Source organism: Photinus pyralis, unplaced genomic scaffold, assembly GCF_008802855.1.
Source record: "Photinus pyralis isolate 1611_PpyrPB1 unplaced genomic scaffold, Ppyr1.3 Ppyr1.4_LG6, whole genome shotgun sequence".
Classification (NCBI taxonomy): Eukaryota; Metazoa; Arthropoda; class Insecta; order Coleoptera; family Lampyridae; genus Photinus; species Photinus pyralis.
The window spans coordinates 42,041,726-42,063,847 of NW_022170663.1; the positions used below are offsets into that span (position 1 = coordinate 42,041,726).

Genomic DNA, 22,122 nt, shown 5'->3' on the forward strand with positions numbered 1-22,122 from the left:
AGTTCTTTTTTACAATTTTATTCGGTGAACTACCATTTTCAAAGTTTATTTTTGCAATGTAATTTATTTCGACTTAAATTTCCGAGCTTTTACAATCATCACGATAATTGTTAAACAAACTTTTCACAATTTCAATGTTTTATTTTACGTTCCTTCCCTACCGTGCTTCAGGTCAAAGCGTTGTTTACAATTAACGTAAGGGGGCCCTGCCTTAGATGTTTTATCGTGTGCCACTTTTCAAATTTAAGCGGGATCTTGTTTAGTTTTAGGGGGAATAGTCATTCGGGTGGCCATTTTAAACGTTGCCGGGTTGACTTTATTTCCGTGTTCTTGTAGTGTGAACGGAAACGCAAATGTTGAACTTCAATCAACTATTCCGTCGTAAACGGACGAAATACGATTTAAAAATTTGCCGTCTTCTGATTGGCTAACGGACAAACGGAAACGTATGAACGGAGAGCTATGAACTTACCTTTTGTAGACTACAATCTATTTCAGTTTTAAATAACAAACCTGATCATAGCTAGGGAGAAAATGTTTTCCAGTGCATAGGAACCACTTTAATTAATTTAAAAATTATATGTTACTAAAATAATTACTAAATTACAAGAAAAATAGCAAGTTCTAAACAAGAAAATTGCAGAATGTCTTGGAGCAAGAGCTTGCACGTTCAATTTTGATAATAGGCGAAGCAATTTTTCGTGCAATTTCTTGCGGCAACTAATTGCTTCAAGAATTGCAATATAAATTGCATCGTCTAATGATTCATCCTAATCAGTAATCAGTGCGTCCTTCAGCATCGTAGTTGCCCCCGCTGTATTTTACTCGTTAGATGACGCAATAACAACTAGATTTATTCCTGGAATTGCGCGTTCATGCAAGAAAGATACATAAAAATTGTAAACAAGTCTCTTACAGCAATTGATTAGCTGGTCTGGCTTTGCAACTTGCATTCAATTGCAATTCTTTTGCTCCATGTCAAGCGGGCTTAAAAAGGGTTCTACTTCTAAAGGTGCGTTTCCACCGGCGCTCGCGATCTGTACGCAGTCGTTGAGTTGTTCACGTCAGGATCGCCCAAAGTTCCGTCAGCTTAACTTCAAAAGATTTGTTTGCAACTGCAACCTCAGTTTAGTGTAGACCGTTGTACATACTATAATCAAAGGTTGTACTGCTCGTAGTGATTAAAGTCACTAAATAAAATAAATAAATAAAATGGCGGATGATTGCGGTACTTTCTATATCTAGTGACTTTAGTAGTGATATACAAATTCTCATTTGGTAACATAGCCACAGCAACAGCGCGCGCAGAGGTGGGCAGACGTAGCGGAGACACTGAAGACGCGTTCGTCGCCATCATTTGTGTTACAAATATTAATAACAAATTACAATTTACAAGTGTGCGAATTATTTAATCAACCGCAATGAGTGAAATTAAATCGTTTCTACATCAGTTTTGTCAAAAAAATAAAGTTGAACCGCAATTCGAAGTTCGACCTACAGGACCAAAACATCGGCAACGGTTTTTATGCGAGGTTCGCGTTGCCGGTTATACTTACGTTGGGGCTGGCAATTCCACGAATAAGAAAGATGCACAGAGTAACGCATCCCGCGATTTCGTCAGCTTTTTGGTACGCCAAGGGCACGTTAACTCAAAAGATGTACCCACCGATTTAGGACTAACTGGTGGCAACACCGCCGCTCCAGACTCTGGTAAGTCACCGTTAACCTAACCCTATATACTAAGAGTGCGTTTAGGTCTGGCACCTTCGGGTCCTCAACATTCGGTATTTAGAGAGGGCACCGGCCCGGCGAGTTTGGGCGAAGCGTACAAGGGCGTCGATCAGCGCGATGGCCAGTGGAGCTACATGGACCGCGTGCAGCAACAGAAGCAGGTCGAGGAGGCCGAAGATTTAGACGTCAACGCTCAAATTCACGGTAACTGGACGATCGAAAATGCTAAATCTAAACTACATCAATTCCTGCAATCTAATAAAATTAACACCGATTATAGATATTCACCGATCGGCCCCGATCACACCAAGTAAGTGCGTATTCTTAGTCTTAGGCACGATTCTAATTTGTAGTTCCGCATCTCAAAAGATGATGCGGTCTTATAAATTAGCGTATTATTTTTTCGTTGGTCTCGATGAAAACTAGGAAAATGTACAGCTGTAAATTCGAATGCTAATCGCTCGTATATTAATTGAGATACTAAATCGTAGCGAGGTCAGTCGCAGACTAAATCGGCAATTGAATTGGTTTAGTCTGCGATTAATCTTAATTGTAAAAGTGAGGTGATGTACATGCTGATTAGCGAATTCTATAAAATTCGAGCAAAAGCAGAAAGAAACTGGAAAACGTGTTGCGGCCACAAGCATTAAAAAACAAATGTGTAATGTACAGGGTGTCAATTTTAAAACTTGCCATATTTTCCAAACAAAAGAAGACATTGAAAATCGCGCAAAACCGTTTTGGGGGCATCTAGGAGGAACCAGAATGACGTTATAAGTGACGACCCTCCACCCTCTCTTAACCCCCCCCCCCCAGTCCCCCTTTAAAAATTGTAAATGGCGACCCCATACTTGTGACACATCGTTGGAAAGCTACTGAAAAATGCTTCCCAGTGGTTCCGATAAAGTAATATTCATTGACAATTGAACAAAAATTTAATAATAAACAAAAAAAAATAAAAATTAAGCCACGCCTATGTTCAAGATTTGGTCGCTAAATTCGAAGAAACGCGATCTGTTATCAATAAAAAAAGAAAGCAACCAAGATTTCTTAATGAACCAGCTCAGGTTGAAGTTTTTGGTCAATTTGTCATAAATCGCTCAATGTCAACATTTAGTTTTTTTTCCTAATTATTAAATTTTTGTTAAATTGTCTTAATGAATATTGACTTTATTGGTACCACTGGAAAGCAGCAGCTTTCCAACAATGTGTCACAAGTATGGGGTTCCCATTTAGGATTTTTGAAGAGGGGCGGGGGGGAGGTTGTCACTCATAACGTCATTCTGGTTCCCCCTCGATACCCCCGAAACGGTTTTACGCGATTTTCAATATCTTCCTCAGTTTGGAAAGTATGGCCGACTGCAAGTTTTAAGATTTGACACCCTGTATGATTTGCCTATGCCATATGTGCCACTTTATGATTAGGTTTCTATGTAGTGTCGCCGTCTAGGCTCTAATGGTAAACTAAGTTTATGGTACAAGTATCAAGATTCTTTATTTGACCCATCTATGGTTGTTTTTGTAGATTGTTGTATAACATCATTTTTGTTTGCACTTTAGATGGACATAAATTGTTCAGTTAATCATGGAAAGCAAAGATTTGCTAATATTTAAGGAGGTGATTCTTGGACCCATTTTAAGAAAAAAACTTCCTATGAACTTATGTCCTAAACGTTTTAATTTTTGAGATACAGGGTGGTAAAGTTAAAAAAAAAGTTTTTTAAAATAGAGAATATTGTAGAGTAGACATCTTTATGGAATTTGGTACATGTCTTCTATGCATCAAGATACATTTTCTGATGTGCAAAAATTTTTATTTTCTCTATCAGTGGCGTCCGCACGGCTTTTGCATTGAATATTTTTGGAGAAAAAAATACAACGCCACCGCGTTCTCTTAAAATAAAAATTATTTTATAAATCCTCATTCATATTTGAGCAAATTTGATCTTCTGGTTTTTCTTTGCCCAACGCATGGTTTTCGCTTATTTTTAGGAAATTGATCCTTAAGTAAAACTTTTTTTAAGCGAAAACCATGCGTTGGGCAAAGAAAAACCAGAACATCAAATTTGCTCAAATATGAATGAGGATTTAAAAAATAATTTTTATTTTAAGAGAAAGCAGTGGCGTAGTATTTTTTCTCCAAAAATATTCAATGCAAAAGCCGTACGGACGCCACTGGTAGAGAAAATAAAAACTTTTGCACATCAGCACATCAGAAAATGCATCTTGATGAAAAGAAGACATGTACCAAATTTCATAAAGATGTCTACAATTAGGAAGTGATCGAATAGAAGAAGCGGCGGATGAAGATATTTTGTCGTGCAGAAGTGGTTTGCAGAAATCGGCGGACGACGGTGCCCACCAAAAAAAAACGCGCTTCAGTTTCTTTGTGCTGTAGAAAAATACTGTGTGTAATCATTTCTTTTGAAGAGGTGTGGTTCAAATTGTAGGTCATTAGACATCTTTACAAAATGGCGATGGATATCGTTTTTACTCTAGAGGCATACAAATGACAATAATGTTATGTAAACTACGCCGTATGGACGTTTTTGTAAAGTACTGGCACCTGTTAGGGTCATTTGTATAATTGAATCTCAAGCATAAATGTGGTTGTTAATTTGGATTAAGCCCAAATCTGTTGGGGTAGTGCGGGCGACTTTTCATGAGATTGAAACAATTCCGCCCGCTTCCGTCAGGGTGGCTGCCGTAAGAATCGAAAAATCGAACATTTTCGAAAAAAAAACCGTAGCTCAAAAACTAAAACTACAATCTTTTTTCGGTTGTCTGAGATCTTGGCCGACGTGGAGGAGCATATTTTTGCTAGGGTGCGATTAAAATCTATGGTTCGGTGTGGTGAAAGGGCAGTTTCGCGTTTTGCAACTTTGACGCCTCGTGGAGCCTGAACGGTTAGACCTAGAGCGAAACGTAAAATTGGGCGATTGTAGATCTCGTCTCAACGAAATTGAAATCAGAAAAAAATTCTCTATCAAATGACACAAAAAGTAAACATTACTTCCATTAGAAAACACAAAGTTGATGATGGTTAATCGGAGACGACACGTCGGATTTAAAATTTAAAACCAGCAATTTATAGAGGGGAAAAAAGTGGTCATAATATTGTGTTATTTTGGAAAAATGTTTCAAATAACCAGTAAAAAATAAAAACGATTTTGCAAAATTTCGTTTTCTTCCGGATATCTCCGAAAGTAGTCGGAATTTTTTCGGTTTTGTTAAGCATCAAAATACGCAACTTTGCCAAATAAATTTAAACTACCTACCTATCTTTTACAGTTCCCGAGATCGAATTTGAATCAGTCTGTATACCTACTTGATGTTTTCAAGAAACAAAGATACCCCACAAAATTTCAAAAATTTGCCGATTCGATCGACCGTCATATCGGACGTTGCAATTTATCACAAAGAACACGCTACAGAGGTTTCGTCGAAATACGAAGCCTACTTAAAAAGTTGCGCGAAAAAAAATCCTTGAAACGAAAAAACTGAAGAAAAAAATTGTCAAAATTGGGGATTGCAAAAATACCTAAATCTATAAAGACGGCAGGGTTTTGACCGTACGGGCCAATTTTCATTTTTGCATACCTTTACAAAAAGCATGGGTCTCTCGTATTTCACTTTGAGTGCCTCAACAATTTCAAAAGCGTTACGAATATGACACAAAAGTGAAAATTAAAAAAATTAACCAAAATGCCGGTGAAATTCTTGGTTTTGTTACTAAACAAAAACCTTAGGGGCCACCTTTCTTACAGCTGCTTACCATCCCTATAGTACAGGGTGGCCAACTAAGAATGCGAGGTACTGTATCTGAGAATCTATCTATCGTATAGGCTTGCGGTAAAAAAATTTATTACTAAAACGGCCACGAGCAAAACCTGGAAAATATTTATAAGTTTCTGAAATGGCCGAATACCCCCACTAAAGTCACTAAATATAGAAAGTACCGCAATCCATTGGGCTCGTGAGAGAGAGAACGCATGATTTTTGCCCAAAAATGGCGGAAGTTACCAGATTCTAGTAACTTTAATGTTAGGGATTGTTCCACCTGTTTGGAGATATCTGTATATATTTTTATAAAACATGACAGTACTATGAAGTTAGGTTATAAAAAATTACAGCTATTCAGATTTTATTTGTCAATTTTTTTAAGTTGGCAGCAAATTTGTCCAAAAATGGCGGATGATTGCGGTACTTTCTATATCTAGTGACTCTAACCCCTACCACTTCATTTTTAGAGATACGGCAAAAATTGTCAAACAAAAAAGGTTCAGATTATCGTCGTCTTGAAAGATCGGACATTTTTTTGTTAGGTTAATATAGCGGAATTCACAGAAAAATCACTTTTTTAGATTCCAGATTGAAGTTACGCCCCCTAGCGGCCATTTCAGAAACTTAAAAATATTTTCTAGGTTGTTCTCGTGGCTGTTTTAGTAATAACTTTTTTTACCGCAAGCCTCTACGATGGACAGGTTCCCAGATACAGTACCTCGCATTCTCATTTGGCCACCCTGTACAGTCGTTCGTGCGTTAAATCGCATTAAATCAGAATCGATATGAAAAAGTTTTTTGCTAAAATCGACGTTAGACTACAAGATAAAGTGAATGTACAAGTTTGGTAGACATTTGAGGTCCCTAAGTGACCTTTTTGGAGACTCAAACATGAACATTGACTCAAAATCGCATTAATTTTTAAATTCTCAGAAATTGGACGCAGTTTGACGTCAACAATCTTATCAATCGTGTCACATCGAACGCGATTATGTGGAGATCCGGAGATAAAGTTGAATAGAACTTTTCAAAAAAGTCACCTTGTATTGAAAAAAAATGTGAATTCGGTTGGTTCAATAGCATTTTCTTACCACACCAAAACTGAAACTGAGAAATTGTCTTCGTTCAAATCATATGGCGCGTGTCAATATCCGCCACAAGAACACACATTAATCATTTTAGATTATTTCTTAAAAAAAAATGCGGTGCCGAGCTATGGACCTTTATGAACCTGGGCGAGGCGAGAGGAGGCGTCTTACCAAAATTCTCACAATTTCTGTAGTTCTGCAGTGCGCGGTACATTGTTTGCAGGCCCTAAGTGCCTTTGTTTTAGCATTATCAATTGATTTTTGTCGAATAACTTTCTCTAGTGTTTAATCGAACCCTGATTACGACTCAGATAAGAGTTTTCATGATAAATTATCTGTTAGGTTATGCCAGGTGTCTAAATAATAATTTTAAATTCAATTATTTGGAATTGTGGGCAGGAGGCAGAGGTTGCCGCGGGTTCAAAAAGTTTTAGTTAAAGTTTTATCAAAATGTGCGTTGTAACAGATAGGGCGGGTCCTGGAAAAATTATAACAATTTTGTTAGTATCTGAGTTTAATTGAGCTAGTTTGATGTGGGTGGTGCTAATAAACATCTGCTATTGCACATAGCAATTAGTGTTGATTCTGCGCATGCAAAATTAGTTCCGAACTACACCTCATATTATAATAATTGAAATCTACATACTAGAAAATGAGACAGCTGTACATTTTTCTGTTTTTTTCCTTTAGGTTGAGTCTGGTCAAACTGAATTTTCTGTTCTTGCTTGTGTGTAATTGTAAGTACATTGTATATCAGAGTATCGTACGACTCGTTAATTCCTCGCATTCTGCAGGAGTTTTGTGGCCGAAATGAATTTTTACGTAAAAGCGTTGGGCCGTCATATTCACGGCCGAGACACCGGATCAAATAAGCAAATGGCGAGTAAAAGTTGCGCGTTGTCGATTGTGCGCCAACTTTTCCACTTGGGCGTAATCGAAGCGTTCAGTGGAACGCTGAAAAAAGAAAAAGGTGACGAAATGCCACCGTACGAGGTGAAGGTGTCTCCTGATGTGCAGGCGCAAATTGACGACTGTTTGCGGGAATTGAACATTATGGTGCCGCCGTTCAAAACCGACAAGGAAGCGTCGACGCCGGTTTCTCTGTTAAGTTCTCAAATATTAGACGATTTTGTGCCGTCCGCGCCGGTACCTGGCGGTGTTATACCGTGGTCTCCGCCGCAACCGAACTGGAATCCTTGGACTGCTTGTAACATCGACGAAGGGCCACTTGCGACAAAGACTCTCGATCAATTAAGCGAGCAGTTGGCGGAAGACTCCAGGAATCGTCTGCAGAATGACAGTTATTTACAGAAAAGCATACAGGAACGCACTTCTTTACCTGTGTATAGCAAGCGTTCGGAAATAATGGAGGCAATCAATGACAATCCTGTTATTATTATAAGAGGAAACACAGGATGCGGTTGGTAGTTGCCCATTTTGGTCTCGTAAATACAACGTTGCTATTGCAGGTAAAACCACGCAAGTTTGTCAGTTTATTTTAGACGATTTCATCGCGTCCGGCGGCGGCGCATGGTGCAACATCGCCATTACCCAACCACGGCGTATATCTGCTGTCTCTGTTTCCGAGCGTGTCGCATCCGAACGCGGCGAACAATTGGGAGAATCGACAGGGTATTCGGTGAGGTTCGAGTCTGCGTTGCCACGACCGTATGCGTCCATCATGTTTTGTACTGTCGGAGTACTACTGCGTAAATTGGAAGGCGGTCTACGCGGCGTTAGTCACGTGATCGTTGACGAAATACACGAGAGAGACGTGAACAGCGACTTTATAATGGTAACGGTAAACTTCACAAACGTTTTTAGTTAAGCATTTTTCCGCTAGGTGGTTTTGCGCGATATGGTTCATCAGTACCCCGACTTGCGTGTGATACTCATGTCGGCAACTATAGATACAACATTATTTTCGAAATACTTCAATGACTGTCCTGTAATTGAAATTCCTGGCCGCGCGTTCCCAGTTCAACAGCACTTCATAGAGGACTGCATAGAGCTCACGAAGTTTGTACCGCAAATGGAGACAAAAAAGCGCAAATCAAGAGGTGGGGATGATGGTCTTCCAGAAGAAGAACCGGAGGAAAATCTTAATATGGTAGGTAGAAATTACTAAGTGGATTGCACAGAGTGGGCATGCTTATATCGCGATTGGATAGTTACACTAATCACATTTCAGGATTCGGATAGATCCTAAATCAAATAGTTTTACGCAATCATTCATAGGTACAGTACTCTGTGACTTGATTTGCCACTTTAAAGGACACATATTTTGAAATGTCCCATTCTATCTAGTGTAGGTTACAATGTTTTGATCAAAACCCCACTTCATTCATTCCTGCAATCGATGAGAAATTGGTTGATATTCAAAACTTACAATAAGCTATACAGTCTGTTTCAAATTAAGTTGGCACTACTGTTAACTTTCCATGGTTAACTAGATCAAATTGAAAATAATTGATAAATCTTGATTATTTGTAGGAGTATTTTGGCTATGGTCATTAAGAACTTTGGTTTAATAGACCGTCGTATGATGTAATGATATACAGGGTGTTCCATATGAAAAAGTCGCATTGTTATTTTCTGAAAAATGTGACGTTTGGTTTTTTTACATTACAGCTTCAGTAGAAAATATACACAGTTTTGGTTATTAACGAGCTCCTAGCGAGTTTATAATTTTGTTGTGTCTGTTTGTCCGTCCGTCGTCTGTCTATCCGTCCGTTAGCACGATAACTCATAAACGAATGGACCGATTACGATAAAATTTTGCAGGTGGATTCTTTATCAAATTTGTAGATCGGAGTTCGTGAATTGGCAATGTAGCCCAAAAAATAAGGAAGGCCCTTTTGACATCTCCGTTAGTTATGAACCGAATTGCATGAAATTCAATATGCGCATAGCTTTAGCCATATAAAACACAATTCCAAAAGTCGAACCTAATCGATCAGCATTCACAGTGCCCTTTGCGCATCTCGACCATTTACAGACCGAATTGCAAACTTTCTTATTTATGAAGGTATTTAAATGAAATTTGATACATAGCCACTTGGAATAAAAGCAAATTTAACGCCAGTTTCAAAATTTGGTTTTGCGCATGGGCAGTGCCAACTTTCTTATTTATGGAGGGATTTAAATAAAATTTGATACATAGCCACTTGGAATAATAGTATATTATATACCGCGGGACTGAAGTAGTACTTTTAATCCCGAAGGTAAAGTTTATGGCCCGACCGAAGGGAGGGCCATAATTTACCTGAGGGATTAAGACCACTACTTCAGTCGCAAAGTATATACGATATTTTTCGTACTTCCGAAACTGAAACACTTAATATGTATGGAGTTAAGAGAACGTGTTCTTTCAAATAATCGCTGCTTAACAAGTTACTATAGGAACGTTGCGTTGGTATGACAATCCCTATGCTATGGTAACAAAAATAATTTGGAAACTGTCATTGCTAGTGTCATAATTTTGGTGGTGGGTGACAAAGGTGTATTTGATATTGATCAAAAGCAGCCAAAGTAGGTAAAGAATTGATACCACCGAAATTCAAAAAACTATATGAGCAGCAGTACGATGCGTTTAAGAAGTACTGTCGCATACAAAATGTGGAACAACCTACTGAAATTGCCTTTTTAGTAATTTCATCCTTCCGGGATTTTCGTCCAAATTTAATCCCGGCGGGACAAAAAGTGACACTTCAGTCCTTGTCATAATGGAGTGAAGTTGTCACTTTAGTCTCGGAAGTACGAAAAAGTAAATTTAACGCCAGTTTCAAAATTTGGTTTTGCGCATGCGCAGTGACAACTTTCTGATTTATAGGGGGATTTAAATGAAATTTGGTACATAACCACTTGGAATAAAAGAAAATTTAACATCAGTTTCAAAATTTGGTTTTGCGCATGCGCAGCTTATTTATGGAGGCCTTCAAATGAAATTTCATACATATACACTTTAAATAAAAGCAAAACTAACATCAGGTTTAAAATTTGGTTTTGCACATGCTGTAGCCATACCCAGGACCTCGTTTGCTATATTTGTTTAATTTTTTATTATTATTGTAAAATGCACAATTTGATTAGTTAGTCACAAAGCCTAGAAACATTTCCATAAAGAAACGCGAATTTTGTGCTACTGTCGCTAATTTGGCTAAACATCTACAAATAGGACCTCAGACAGACAAAGATTCGTTCACAATTTAATTACAATATGAAACATAGCTTAAGGTGTGGCTATTGAGCTATGTGTTGATTGACAAAGGTATAAATCATATATTGCTCTTCTCCGATCACAACTGTAGCAGTTATTTTTTCGCGTGTACAGGGTGGCCAACTAAGAATGCGAGGTACTGTATCTGAGAACCTATCCATCGTAGAGGTTTGCGGTAAAAAAATTATTACTAAAACGGCGACGAGCAAAACCTGTAAAATATTTTTAAGTTTCTGAAATGGCCGCTAGGGGGCGTAACTGCAATCTGGAATCTAAAAAAGTGATGTTTCTGTGAATTAACCTAACAAAAAAATATCCGGTCGCTGAAGTCGACGATAATCTGAACCTTTTTTGTTTGACAATTTTTTCTGTATCTCTAAAAATGAAGTGGTGGGGGTATTCAAAGGTTTCCGTAAACCCTGTATCTTCGAAAAGGCTGAGCCAATTTAAACAAAGCCGGGTTAGTTCAAAAGAGTTATTCTTCGGCTACAAATAGTAAGTTTTGTTAGTTTCACATATCGCCGCTTGAGGGCTTTTTTCGACATTCCGACAGAAATGGTTAATTTTCTCAAAAAAATTAAATGCGTTGGTTTGATTTTTTTTCATGAAAAAGTAGCTAAATGATGCCTAAACAAGCTCGCGAAAACAGCATCTCGATATCTTGATAAATATATTATGGCCAGCATTTCGAGCATTTACGGTGGCATTAAAAGCTTCCTTTTTTAAATCGACCCACCTTAGGCCACAAATTATATAATAAAAATAATTCCGGAAAAATTAGCTTAAAAAAATAAAATTTTGAGGGTATAAAATTTTCTTTGGCCTAAATTTTAGGTTAGGAACAAGATATCGAGATGCGGTTTTCGCGAGCTTGTTTAGGCATCATTTAGCTACTTTTTCATGAAAAAAAATCAAACCAACGCATTTAATTTTTTTGAGAAAATTAACCATTTCTGTCGGAATGTCGAAAAAAGCCCTCAAGCGGCGATATGTGAAACTAACAAAACTTCAAATATTATAATATTTGTAGCCGAAGAATAACTCTTTTCAATTAATCCGAGTTTGTTTAAATTGGCTCAGCCGTTCCAAAGATACAGGGTGTTCTTTACGGAAACCTTTGAATACCCCCCACCACTTCATTTTTTGAGATACAGGAAAAATTGTCAAACAAAAAAGGTTCAGATTATCGTCGTCTTCAAAGACCGTTAGGTTAATATAGCGAAATTCACAGAAACATCACTTTTTAGATTCCAGATTGCAGTTACGCCTCCTAGCGACAATTTCAAACACTTAAAAATATTTTACAGGTTTTGCTCGTGGCCGTTTTAGTAATAACTTTTTTTACTGCAAGCCTCTACGATGGATAGGTTCCCAGATACAGTACCTTGCATTCTTATTTGGCCACCCTGTACATGAAGTAAATTAAGTGTAACACTATGTATATTTCATCTTTATAGCGTTTTCGATTGGCAAAACTCGTACTGCACGAGTGTTGCACGAGAAACTGAAGAAATCCATGTGAAAATTGCTCTCAATGGAACATAAATATTCGTAAATATCTGTTGTCATTTGTCCATAACCTCATTTTAGATTTAGGTAATCGACAAATCTCTATTCTAAAAAATGACAAACGATTTCAGTATTATTTATGATAAACGATGAGGAATATAAATTTGAAATTCCTGTAAAGGACCAATTTTTGGTGTTCAGTTTAATGAGTAAGTGCAACTTTTTGTAAAATAGAAGTTATGGCTAGTTCATCATCTTCGCTATCGCTAGATGACGACAAAAAACTCTCCCAACGCAAGAAACAAATTCAAATTGTCGCACGTTTGTTTTGAAAATTTGTTAACTAGCAGCTCCACGAGCTCTCGGATCTCGTGCGTCGAAATTTGCACTGAGTGCATAATTGTTGCATCACATTTGCCAATGGAACACAGAAAATTGCCCTAAAATTACCAATAGAACGTAAAAATTGCAGCATTGCTGCACGAGTTTTGCCAATCGAAAACGCTATTAGATTCTACATCGGATTGTACATACAATTATATAGGGTGTTCCTTAAAGACTTGCTAATATTTAAGGGGGTGATTCTTGGACCCATTTTAAGACAAAAAACTTCCTATGAACGTGTGTCTTAAACGTTTTAATTTTTGAGATACAGGGTGGTAAAGTTAAAAAAATTTTTTTTTTAAATAACGGATATAATATATATATTCTTAAATGGGTCCAAGCATCGCCCCCTTAATGAGATACAAACTGGCGTCCAACGTGGGGCTTTTGTAAATAGTTTTTTTTACTTCTAAATTAAATAATCAGTAATCGTGGCATCTCACGCATTTTTTTTTAGTAGTGGAGGTAGGTATACATATTTTCACTTAAGATTTCCCCTATACGCGTTAAAACCATTATGGTAGCGAATGGTAAAGAAACTAACTTATGTTGAAGGCGTGGTAGATGGTGAAATATGATTTTTATTTGTCCAAAAAGCGATACAGTGAAGTGAAATGCACACTTTAGGATCGAAGAGATTAGTATTAAATGAGATGTGTGCTTTTTTTTGAATAAAAATTCGAAGTATGTCAATTATAAGCACTAAAAAATGTCATCTTAGTGTCGCCACTGTTACAAAGATGTCGCTTTAAACAATCAAGAAATCCGAAATTAGTAATATTACCTACAGATTTGCAATTGATCGGCTGCCCCCGTATCAGTGAGGGTTTTGAGCATATAATATAGGATTTTGAGTCAACGTGTCCGGTCAGAAGAATTATCTTGAATGTAACTAGAGACATCTATCAATGACAGGCAGAAGTAGCGGGAGCAATATTAATTTATAATATATCTGCATTCATTATAAGAAGGTAGTAGATGGCGCTGTGTTTAAAGATAGACACACAGGATAAATATAAAACGGCACCAAATTTGAAAAATATGAATATAAATCATAAGATTTCACGTTTGGATCATTGAAATTGGCATCTAATAGTCTAAGAGCTGGCGACATATTTCACTAAGCGTCTCTTATATGGCTCAAAAGTCGCTGAGCGCTAGATACGGGGTTCGTCTCAAGTAACCCGTGAGTCTGCCAGCCCAAAGCCGTTGCGTTCAAGCACCTGACCCAGGTAAAAATCGCGATTTTTCAAGTCATTGTTATATGGTCTGTTCCAACTCAGATCTGCTCGACTGTTCTATTAAATTGTTACTTTAAACAGGCAGACACGTAGGTTGTTGTTAACATGGTGGCAGAATTAATAATAATGATTTTTTTAATAAATATTTTCAAGTCATAGTTTTACGTCTGCCAATTCTGTTTTCATAAAGTACAATGTCGCCCTACAACACATGTAAAAGGGCAGATTGAAATTCCGTTGCAAACACCTCGAAAATAATTAATAAAGTTCCGTAAAATTGTACCAAAGTCTTACACACACGAACGAGCCGAGACGGAAACGTCCGAGCTTTGGCTACTACAAACCCACGGTAGACTGTTGCCGCACAGCTGGATATCCTCCACTCGGCCAGTCCCGTCGTTTCGTGGAACCCCCATCCCGCCACCGCCCGCGCTGGCCCGACTTTGGTACAATTTTACGGAACTTTATTAATTATTTTCGAGGTGTTTGCAACGGAATTTCAATCTGCCCTTTTACATGTGTTGTAGGGCGACATTGTACTTTATGAAAACAAAATTGGCAGACGTAAAACTATGACTTGAAAATATTTATTAAAAAAATCATTATTATTAATTCTGCAACCATGTTAACAACAACCTACGTGTCTGCCTGTTTAAAGCAACAATTTAATAGAACAGTCGAGCAAATCTGAGTTGGAACAGACCATATAACGATGACTTGAAAAATCGCGATTTTCACCTGAGCCACGTGCTTGAACACAACGGCTTTGGGCTGGCAGACTCACGGGTTACTTGAGACGAACCCCATACCTATCGCTCAGCGAATTTTGAGTCACATAAGAGACGCTTAGTGAAATATGTCGCCAGCTCTCCGTCTATAATATCAGTTCGACAGTTTAGTTCATAACCGTAACTACTAACATAACAAAATTGGTCACACATTTTATTTGTCAGCGTAATACAGACTCGGGTTTAACCAATCACAGAGACGGTCAAAGCTTCCCTACGATTTCTACCGCTACCTTCTTAGAATGAATAGAGTATATGTTTATATATTATGTCATTGCGCGCCTCTGTCGGCAATTGTATAAAGCAAAAATAACAACTTTTTAATACCACCCGCACGTTAGTAAAGGGAGATATTCCATTGGGGTAGAAATCGGATTTATGGCTCAGTGGTAAGAGCATTGGGTTATAAATCCGAAGGTCGGGTGTTCGAACCTGGGTTGAGGTGAATTTTTCATCTGTGGCGGAGATGGAAATTACCTTAGGCCAGTTCCGAGCATTCTACCGGCTACTCCGAATTAGGTTTTCCTGCAGTTTTCCTAATTCGTAAGGTAAATACCGGAGTAGTATAGACCAACTTAAGACCTTCTGCAGAGGCACCTCTAAATAGCATTATGCGGGTCACTCTGTAATTGGGCGCATGCCTGTTGAGGGCCCAAAACAAGAGAGGGATAATAAAAAAAAAAAAAAAAAAAAAAAATGACCCCCCTCCCTCACTTTTTTACGGAAATACACGTTTTGGAGCACCAGGTATCCAAATCAAACAAAATCTCGACGGTGTCAATCTGTCTGCTTTCCGGCTAAATGGCCGAACCGATTAGTACCAAATTTGGTACACAAGTTCTTAGACATAAAAGGAAGAGCTGAGATTGGGCAGATTTGCATATGCGCAAATGTGTAAACTGTAAAGTAACAAAAGATTGTCAATATGTGGCATCTAATGGAACCAAATTGTTTTATAGACACTACCAAGAACTGAAGTAGATCTTCAAAATCGGAATTGCGCAAATCCTTAAAAATAATAATTTTATGATTTCATAAATAATTGTGACTGCACTTTCCTAATTGCGTATATAGCCCAAGTTTATTTGCCTTACGTAATAGCACTGTTCAATGGCGGTCTCAAGGCCCCCCCCCCCCCAAATCAATTTTTTTATTTTTTTCCGTTTTGGGACAAAGTTCGGGTTTGGGCCCCTCCTTTTACCAACTCCTGGGACCGCCACTGGCACTGTTTATTCATTAAACAATCATAATACATTTTAACTCTAATGCGGTTCGAGTCGCATTTGTGCTGGCCACAGCAAATTTTGACTTTATTGACTTGCTAGAGAGGGCCGGCAGCCAGCCAATTTCTTCTAGCACCACCATTTTGTTTTTGAGTAAAATGTTGGCCTTTTGAGTTGTAGCATGAGTTCAGCTAGTGCAATTATAAATTTTCAAAAAAGCACCTGACTTTCAGGGGGGTTATATTAACTCTAGCCCCACCATTGCATCAAACTTCCAAAAGCAACCGTTGTGTTCTTCAGACCTAGCGCATTAGATTTTAAAGCCAGCGCCACCCCCGAATAGTGTAAGAGGAAATTTCTCCCACTTTCTTTTTTTGAGTAGTTTTGTAGTTTTTTCGTTTTGTATTTGTGTTCTACTTACCTAGCGCCAGGTACCACTTTGATTTTATCTAGTCTCTTTATAAATTTTGTAATATCCTTTGAGTATATGGTCGAGGGGGGGGGGTAGTATAGCACTACCATTGCAATTCAGTCGCTTCCAAAAGCATGTTCGTCCGATTAGCGCTAACCCTGATAGTGTGGGGCTTTTTTGTTCTTTTTTTGTCAAATAAAACGCCATAAAAATGTGCTATTGTTTGCGTTTTGTCAGTCCGTTTGGATCCAGTTCTGCCGTTGCGAACTGCTTCTAGGGTAATGGTCCTAGAGTCCTGGAATGTTTTGCAGTAGGTAGCCTATACCTTGAAGGTGTGCCAGACGGCCATCAAATGTCGCTGTCTAAAAGCCCCCCCCCCCCCCACGAATTATTTCCTGGGATGCTGTTTTTGAAAGTAAAACATGCATAACTTTGACATACGACAACCAATTGGTCTCAGGTTTTGCATACGCATGCATGGGGGGGGGGGGGGTTAACACATGTTCTACCCTTCATGGTATTCTAATGAAAGGTCTCAACCCGTTCTTGAGGTATGAGGGAAGATACCCGATTACGATAAGAGGTCAAGGAGGAGGGCTATGGTTGGTAGAAATTAATTCCTTTCGTTGAGACCTTTTATTAGAGTACCATGAAGGATAAAACTAGTTCCACCCCCTCCACCCCGTACTTTGATAAGCGGACAGACAGAAGGGCAGCATATGGTAGAAAACGGTTCCTTTCGTTGAGACCTTTAATTAGAATACAATGAGAGCTAAAATTAATTAATTAATTAATTAATAAAACGAAGCAAGATTTTGACGACAATATTTTTAGGTGACAGTGGGAAATTACAGCCAACAGACTCAAAATGCAATTCAACGTTTGAGTGAGAAAGAAGTGTCTTTTGAACTACTGGAAGCCTTGTTAATTTATATCGACTCTTTGGATATCGAAGGTGCCGTACTTGTGTTCCTCCCCGGCTGGAATCTCATATTTAAACTGATGCGGCACTTACAGCAACATCCCAAATTTGGTAGCCCGAGGTTTTGTATTTTGCCACTTCATTCTCAATTGCCTCGTGAGGATCAAAGACGCGTGTTTGAACCGGTGCCCTCTGATGTCCGAAAGGTATATAACATTTACATCCAACTTTAACTCGGAAGTGCATTTTAGGTTATTCTTTCGACAAATATCGCCGAGACGTCTATAACCATCAATGACGTCGTTTTTGTAATTGACAGCTGCAAGGCGAAAATGAAATTGTTCACCTCCCACAATAACATGACAAGTTACGCGACGGTGTGGGCGTCGCGGACAAATCTTGAGCAGCGCAAGGGGCGGGCGGGTCGCGTTCGCCCCGGAATTTGCTTCCATCTATGCTCAAAGGCGAGATACGACAAGCTCGACGAGCATATGACACCCGAAATGTTTAGATCTCCACTACACGAAATCGCTCTCAGTATTAAATTACTCCACCTCGGTTCGATTGGGCATTTTCTGAGTAAGGCGATTGAGCCTCCGCCCATCGATGCAGTGATCGAAGCCGAGGTTATGCTGCGCGAAATGAAGTGTTTGGATAAGAATGATGAATTGACGCCTCTGGGTCGTATTCTGGCCAAGCTACCAATTGAGCCTCGACTGGGCAAAATGATGATCATGGGATGCATTTTTAAGTGCGGCGACGCTCTCTCGACGATGGCAGCGAATTCGGCGACGTTTCCTGAAATATTTGTTCTCGAAGGACTGCGCCGTTTGACCTATCAGCAACGCAGGTTGGCGGGTGACAGATGTTCCGATCATGTAGCCATGCTGTCTGCTTTTGAGGTGATTCGAGTCAAATTCATGTGGGTGATGTCACTGATCTATGTATTTTAGTTGTGGAACCGAATTCGCCAAAAGGGGGAGGACTCCGAAATTCAATTTTGTGAACAAAAAGGCTTGAGCATGCCTACATTGCGCGTGACGTGGGAGGCGAAACATCAATTGCAGGATATTTTAACCTCGGTGGGTATTCCGGAAGAGACTTTCATGCCCGTACCAATGGAAACTGTGGGGGATGATCCGAAGTTGGATGTGGTAATGGCGCTTATGTGTATGGGGTTGTACCCGAATGTTTGTTTTCATAAAGATAAACGAAAGGTATGTTGACTAGGATGAGCAGAATGAATTATTTTAATCAACCAGGTTTTGACCACGGGAAACAAAATGGCATTGATCCATAAAACGTCGGTCAACTGCAGTTTCGATCAGAAGTTTCCTTCTCCATTCTTCGTATTCGGAGAAAAGATCCGTACCAGAGCGGTTTGCTGCAAGCAGATGTCGATGGTCTCACCTTTGCATTTGTTACTGTTTGGATCGCGAAAGGTCGAATGGGTTGACGGTGTCGTGCGCCTGGATAACTGGATCAACTTAGGATTGGATCCGTACGTAGCATCCAAGATTCTCGCACTTCGCCCCGCCCTCGAAAGTTTGGTGATACGGGCGGCGAAAGATCCTGAGCAAGTTATGGAGATGACGCCGTTGGATCAGAAAGTAATACAGGTTATCGAACAGCTATGTAGACAACATTTAGAGGAAGGGAATCGTCCGAGCGGAAACTTTTCATTAGGGAGATCGGCGGGACCTCCGCCTCCCAAAATAAGACGTGGGTTTAACAGTAGGGGTGGGTACGGTGGAGGATATAATAACTACCAGTCAGGTGGAAATTTCAGAGGTGGTTTTAATAATCGCGGGTGGGGAGGAAACAATTTTAATGGGAATTTCCGAGGACGAGGTTTTCAAAGGGGAGGTAATTTTGCTTATAACTATTAACTTTTGAAAAATGTATTTTAATTCGTGATAATCTTAGTTTTAGACCAACTTCTGTGTTTTACGAACTAGTGTACAATTGCAGTATTGTCTAAGTACTCTCAATAAACTTAATAGCCTTATTTTTTGGTATGAAATTATCGTTTAAAAAAATATGAATCAATCGCCATTTTATACAGCGAATATTTCTTAATTGTATACTTATTATTATTATTATTATATTTTCTATGCCAATGTTGGCATTATAGATCAAAGGTAAGTGTCAATTTACACTATTTACCCCAAAACATTGACAAATACGATACTTTCATAAGGGACAATGTTTTCTTAGGGTAGGGTAACATTGACAGTTGTAATGTTTCTAGGGGTCTTATCAAGCCGACACTGTAAACGTTGACGTACCCAATACTTACCATTGGCAACTCTGAGAAAAAACTACAAGCAGAATCACCTACCTTTCAAGTCGAAACGGAAGTTTCCCAGCACTTTTAAATTTGGATGGCAGTCGGCTCGATATGAACTCCTACATTGTGTAATCGGTTCTTGTATGTGTTGGGACGTGAGACATAATTGGGAAGGGAATTAAATAAAAGACAGAACTTTTGTGCAAAAGAAATGACAAGAACAAATAAATATATTACGCACACAACAAAACAATACCAGGGAAACCTTCTACGGGACCAAACCCCTGACAGATATACCTTTATTTTGAGCTTTGCCCTTATGTTTAAAAAGAAAAAGAGAATGTAAAGAAAAGGTACTTACCCAGCTAAAATCTATCTATCCCGTTCTTTAGTTGGTTCTTGAATATAGCTACTCTCAAACTAAGTGCAAGGTTGCCAAGTTAAACAGAGTATTTTATTTAAAAGAAAACAAAAAACTCTTTTGAAAGACTCCTAATTTTATGCAACCAAAATAACATGCGTACGCATTCTGCACTGTCATTCTGGATTTTAATAAAAGCGACAGCAAAGAGTAGAATGCTTTTTTTTTAGCTTATGATGAGTAGATATTAAATTCGGCGGCTATTCCTCTTAGGTTTCTTATGGGATTCGCTTCCACAAAAATTTAAATGTTCCGTTTCATATCCTCTGTTAAAACTGAGAACCGTTTACGGTGTCTTATGTGCATCGGATGTTAACAACCACTAATTTTAAAGTCTCTTACGCTCATTAAACTGACACTATACCAATTAACATCAACGTTTTCTTCAATTGAATACATCGCACACGAACGAAAGTAAAAGTACGGAAGCCAAATTAATTTGTTTTAAAAAGTTATTTTGGTTGCATAAAATTAGGCGACATAAGGAAAACAATTCATACAAATCCCTTTGTCTATTTGTAAATGAATATCACTGTATAATACGGTTCTACGAATCAAAATAAGAGGAGAGAACCTTGCATTAAAAAGGCATGCTACGGAAAAGGATGTTATAAGAGTGGGGGAAACGCGTCACCATTGGCAGTTGCGTAATAAAACAAAACTGACATCTTCTCTTCTGTTTTATCATAAAGCCTGATTCACATTATCGGTCATGTCACGGTCCGGTTAATTATTGTAGCGTGTATTCCTTAAGAACATGTTCTGACTGTAAGCCGATCGATAATGTGGATGGGCCTTAAGAATACACGCTGCACCGTGATCTGATTGTAGTGAATGTGGCAACATGGCACTAACCGGATGTCAAGGTTGTACACAAGGTTGCTAATGTACAATGATTTTGTGTTTTTGTAATACAATTATCCCAATAAACAAGCTTTAGAAGTACAAGTTTATGTACAAGAATATAACACTGATGATATCTCGCCTTAAAATTCGGCATTTTTCATCGTTTAAGCTTTTTTTAATAACAATAATATTTCTTTATTAAGAGCTAGGAAAAGCTTTGCAGCCATCAATCCCCCCTCTACAAGCTTATATAACAATAAGTGGCATTATATAACAAAAGCTTTGAGGTCGCTTCACATGGAACAATACAACATGCAAGAACTTGCAGCAAAAAATTGCATTAATAATAATTTATAATATTAAATTTAATAAATAAAGGCGTATTCGATGAGTTGTTATTTTGCATCTATATTGATTAAACATACACGAAAAAGAATTCATCACTGCCACGCAGTCATTGGCACATTAATATATTAAAAGATGAAGATGATGTCTCATAATAACAAATAGCACATTTAAAATCTATAGTAAAAATAATAATAAAATAGTGTTTTAAAAGAAGTCGTTTGAAGTACCTAGTGTTTATCATTTGTACTTCTATAATCACAAGTAGTACATTTAAAATCTATAGAAGCTCTATGTTTTAAAAGATGTCGTTTGAGCTTGCGGTTATCACTTGTCCCGGCCATAACCACAATCGTCATAGTTCAAAGCCTTGAAACTTTATGTGTTAAAAGATGTTGTTTGAGGTCGCATTTATCACGTGTCCCATAATCACAATGAGCACATTTAAAATCCTTCGAACCTATATGTCTTAAAAGATGTCGTTTGTAGTTGCATTTTACATTTGTGCTATAAACACAAACAGCACACTTGAAATCTCTAGAAGAATCATGTGTTAAAAGATGTTGTTTGAAGTACTTTCTAACATTTGTACTATAATCACAAGTACCACATTTAGAAACTTTATGTATTAAAAGGTGTTGTTTGAAGTACTTCTTAACATTTGTCCCATAATCACAATGGGCACATTTAAATTCCTTTGAATCTTTATGACTTAAAAGATGTTGTTTGTAGTTGTATTTAGCATTTGTGCTATAAGCACAAACAGCACACTTAAAATTTTTAGTAGCTTCATGAGTTAAAAGATGTTGTTTGAAGTACTTTGTAACATTTGTACTATAATCACAAGTACCACATTTGGAAACTTTATGTATTAAAAGGTGTTGTTTGAAGTACTTTGTAACATTTGTCCCATAATCACA

At 38.2% G+C, this 22,122-nt stretch overlaps 1 protein-coding gene across 2 annotated transcripts; it reads left to right on the forward strand.

The window, feature by feature from the left end:
• Window positions 1–1,300: 1,300 nt before the first annotated feature.
• LOC116173264 (dosage compensation regulator) lies at window positions 1,301–19,308 on the forward strand. Of its 2 annotated transcripts, none has more exons than XM_031490619.1 (9): window positions 1,301–1,710; window positions 1,756–2,041; window positions 7,397–8,022; window positions 8,072–8,397; window positions 8,446–8,712; window positions 17,213–17,506; window positions 17,552–18,202; window positions 18,254–18,517; window positions 18,563–19,308. In XM_031490619.1, the coding sequence occupies exons 1-9, from the start codon at window positions 1,422–1,424 to the stop codon at window positions 19,187–19,189; spliced, it is 3,630 nt and encodes a 1,209-aa protein (XP_031346479.1). In that variant the 5' UTR covers window positions 1,301–1,421; the 3' UTR covers window positions 19,190–19,308. The 2 variants fall into 2 exon arrangements, with proteins under 2 accessions (XP_031346479.1, XP_031346481.1); XM_031490621.1 differs by lacking the exon at window positions 1,301–1,710 and adding an exon at window positions 7,293–7,339 and having other exon boundaries at window positions 1,905–2,041.
• The last annotated feature ends 2,814 nt before the right edge of the window (window positions 19,309–22,122 follow it).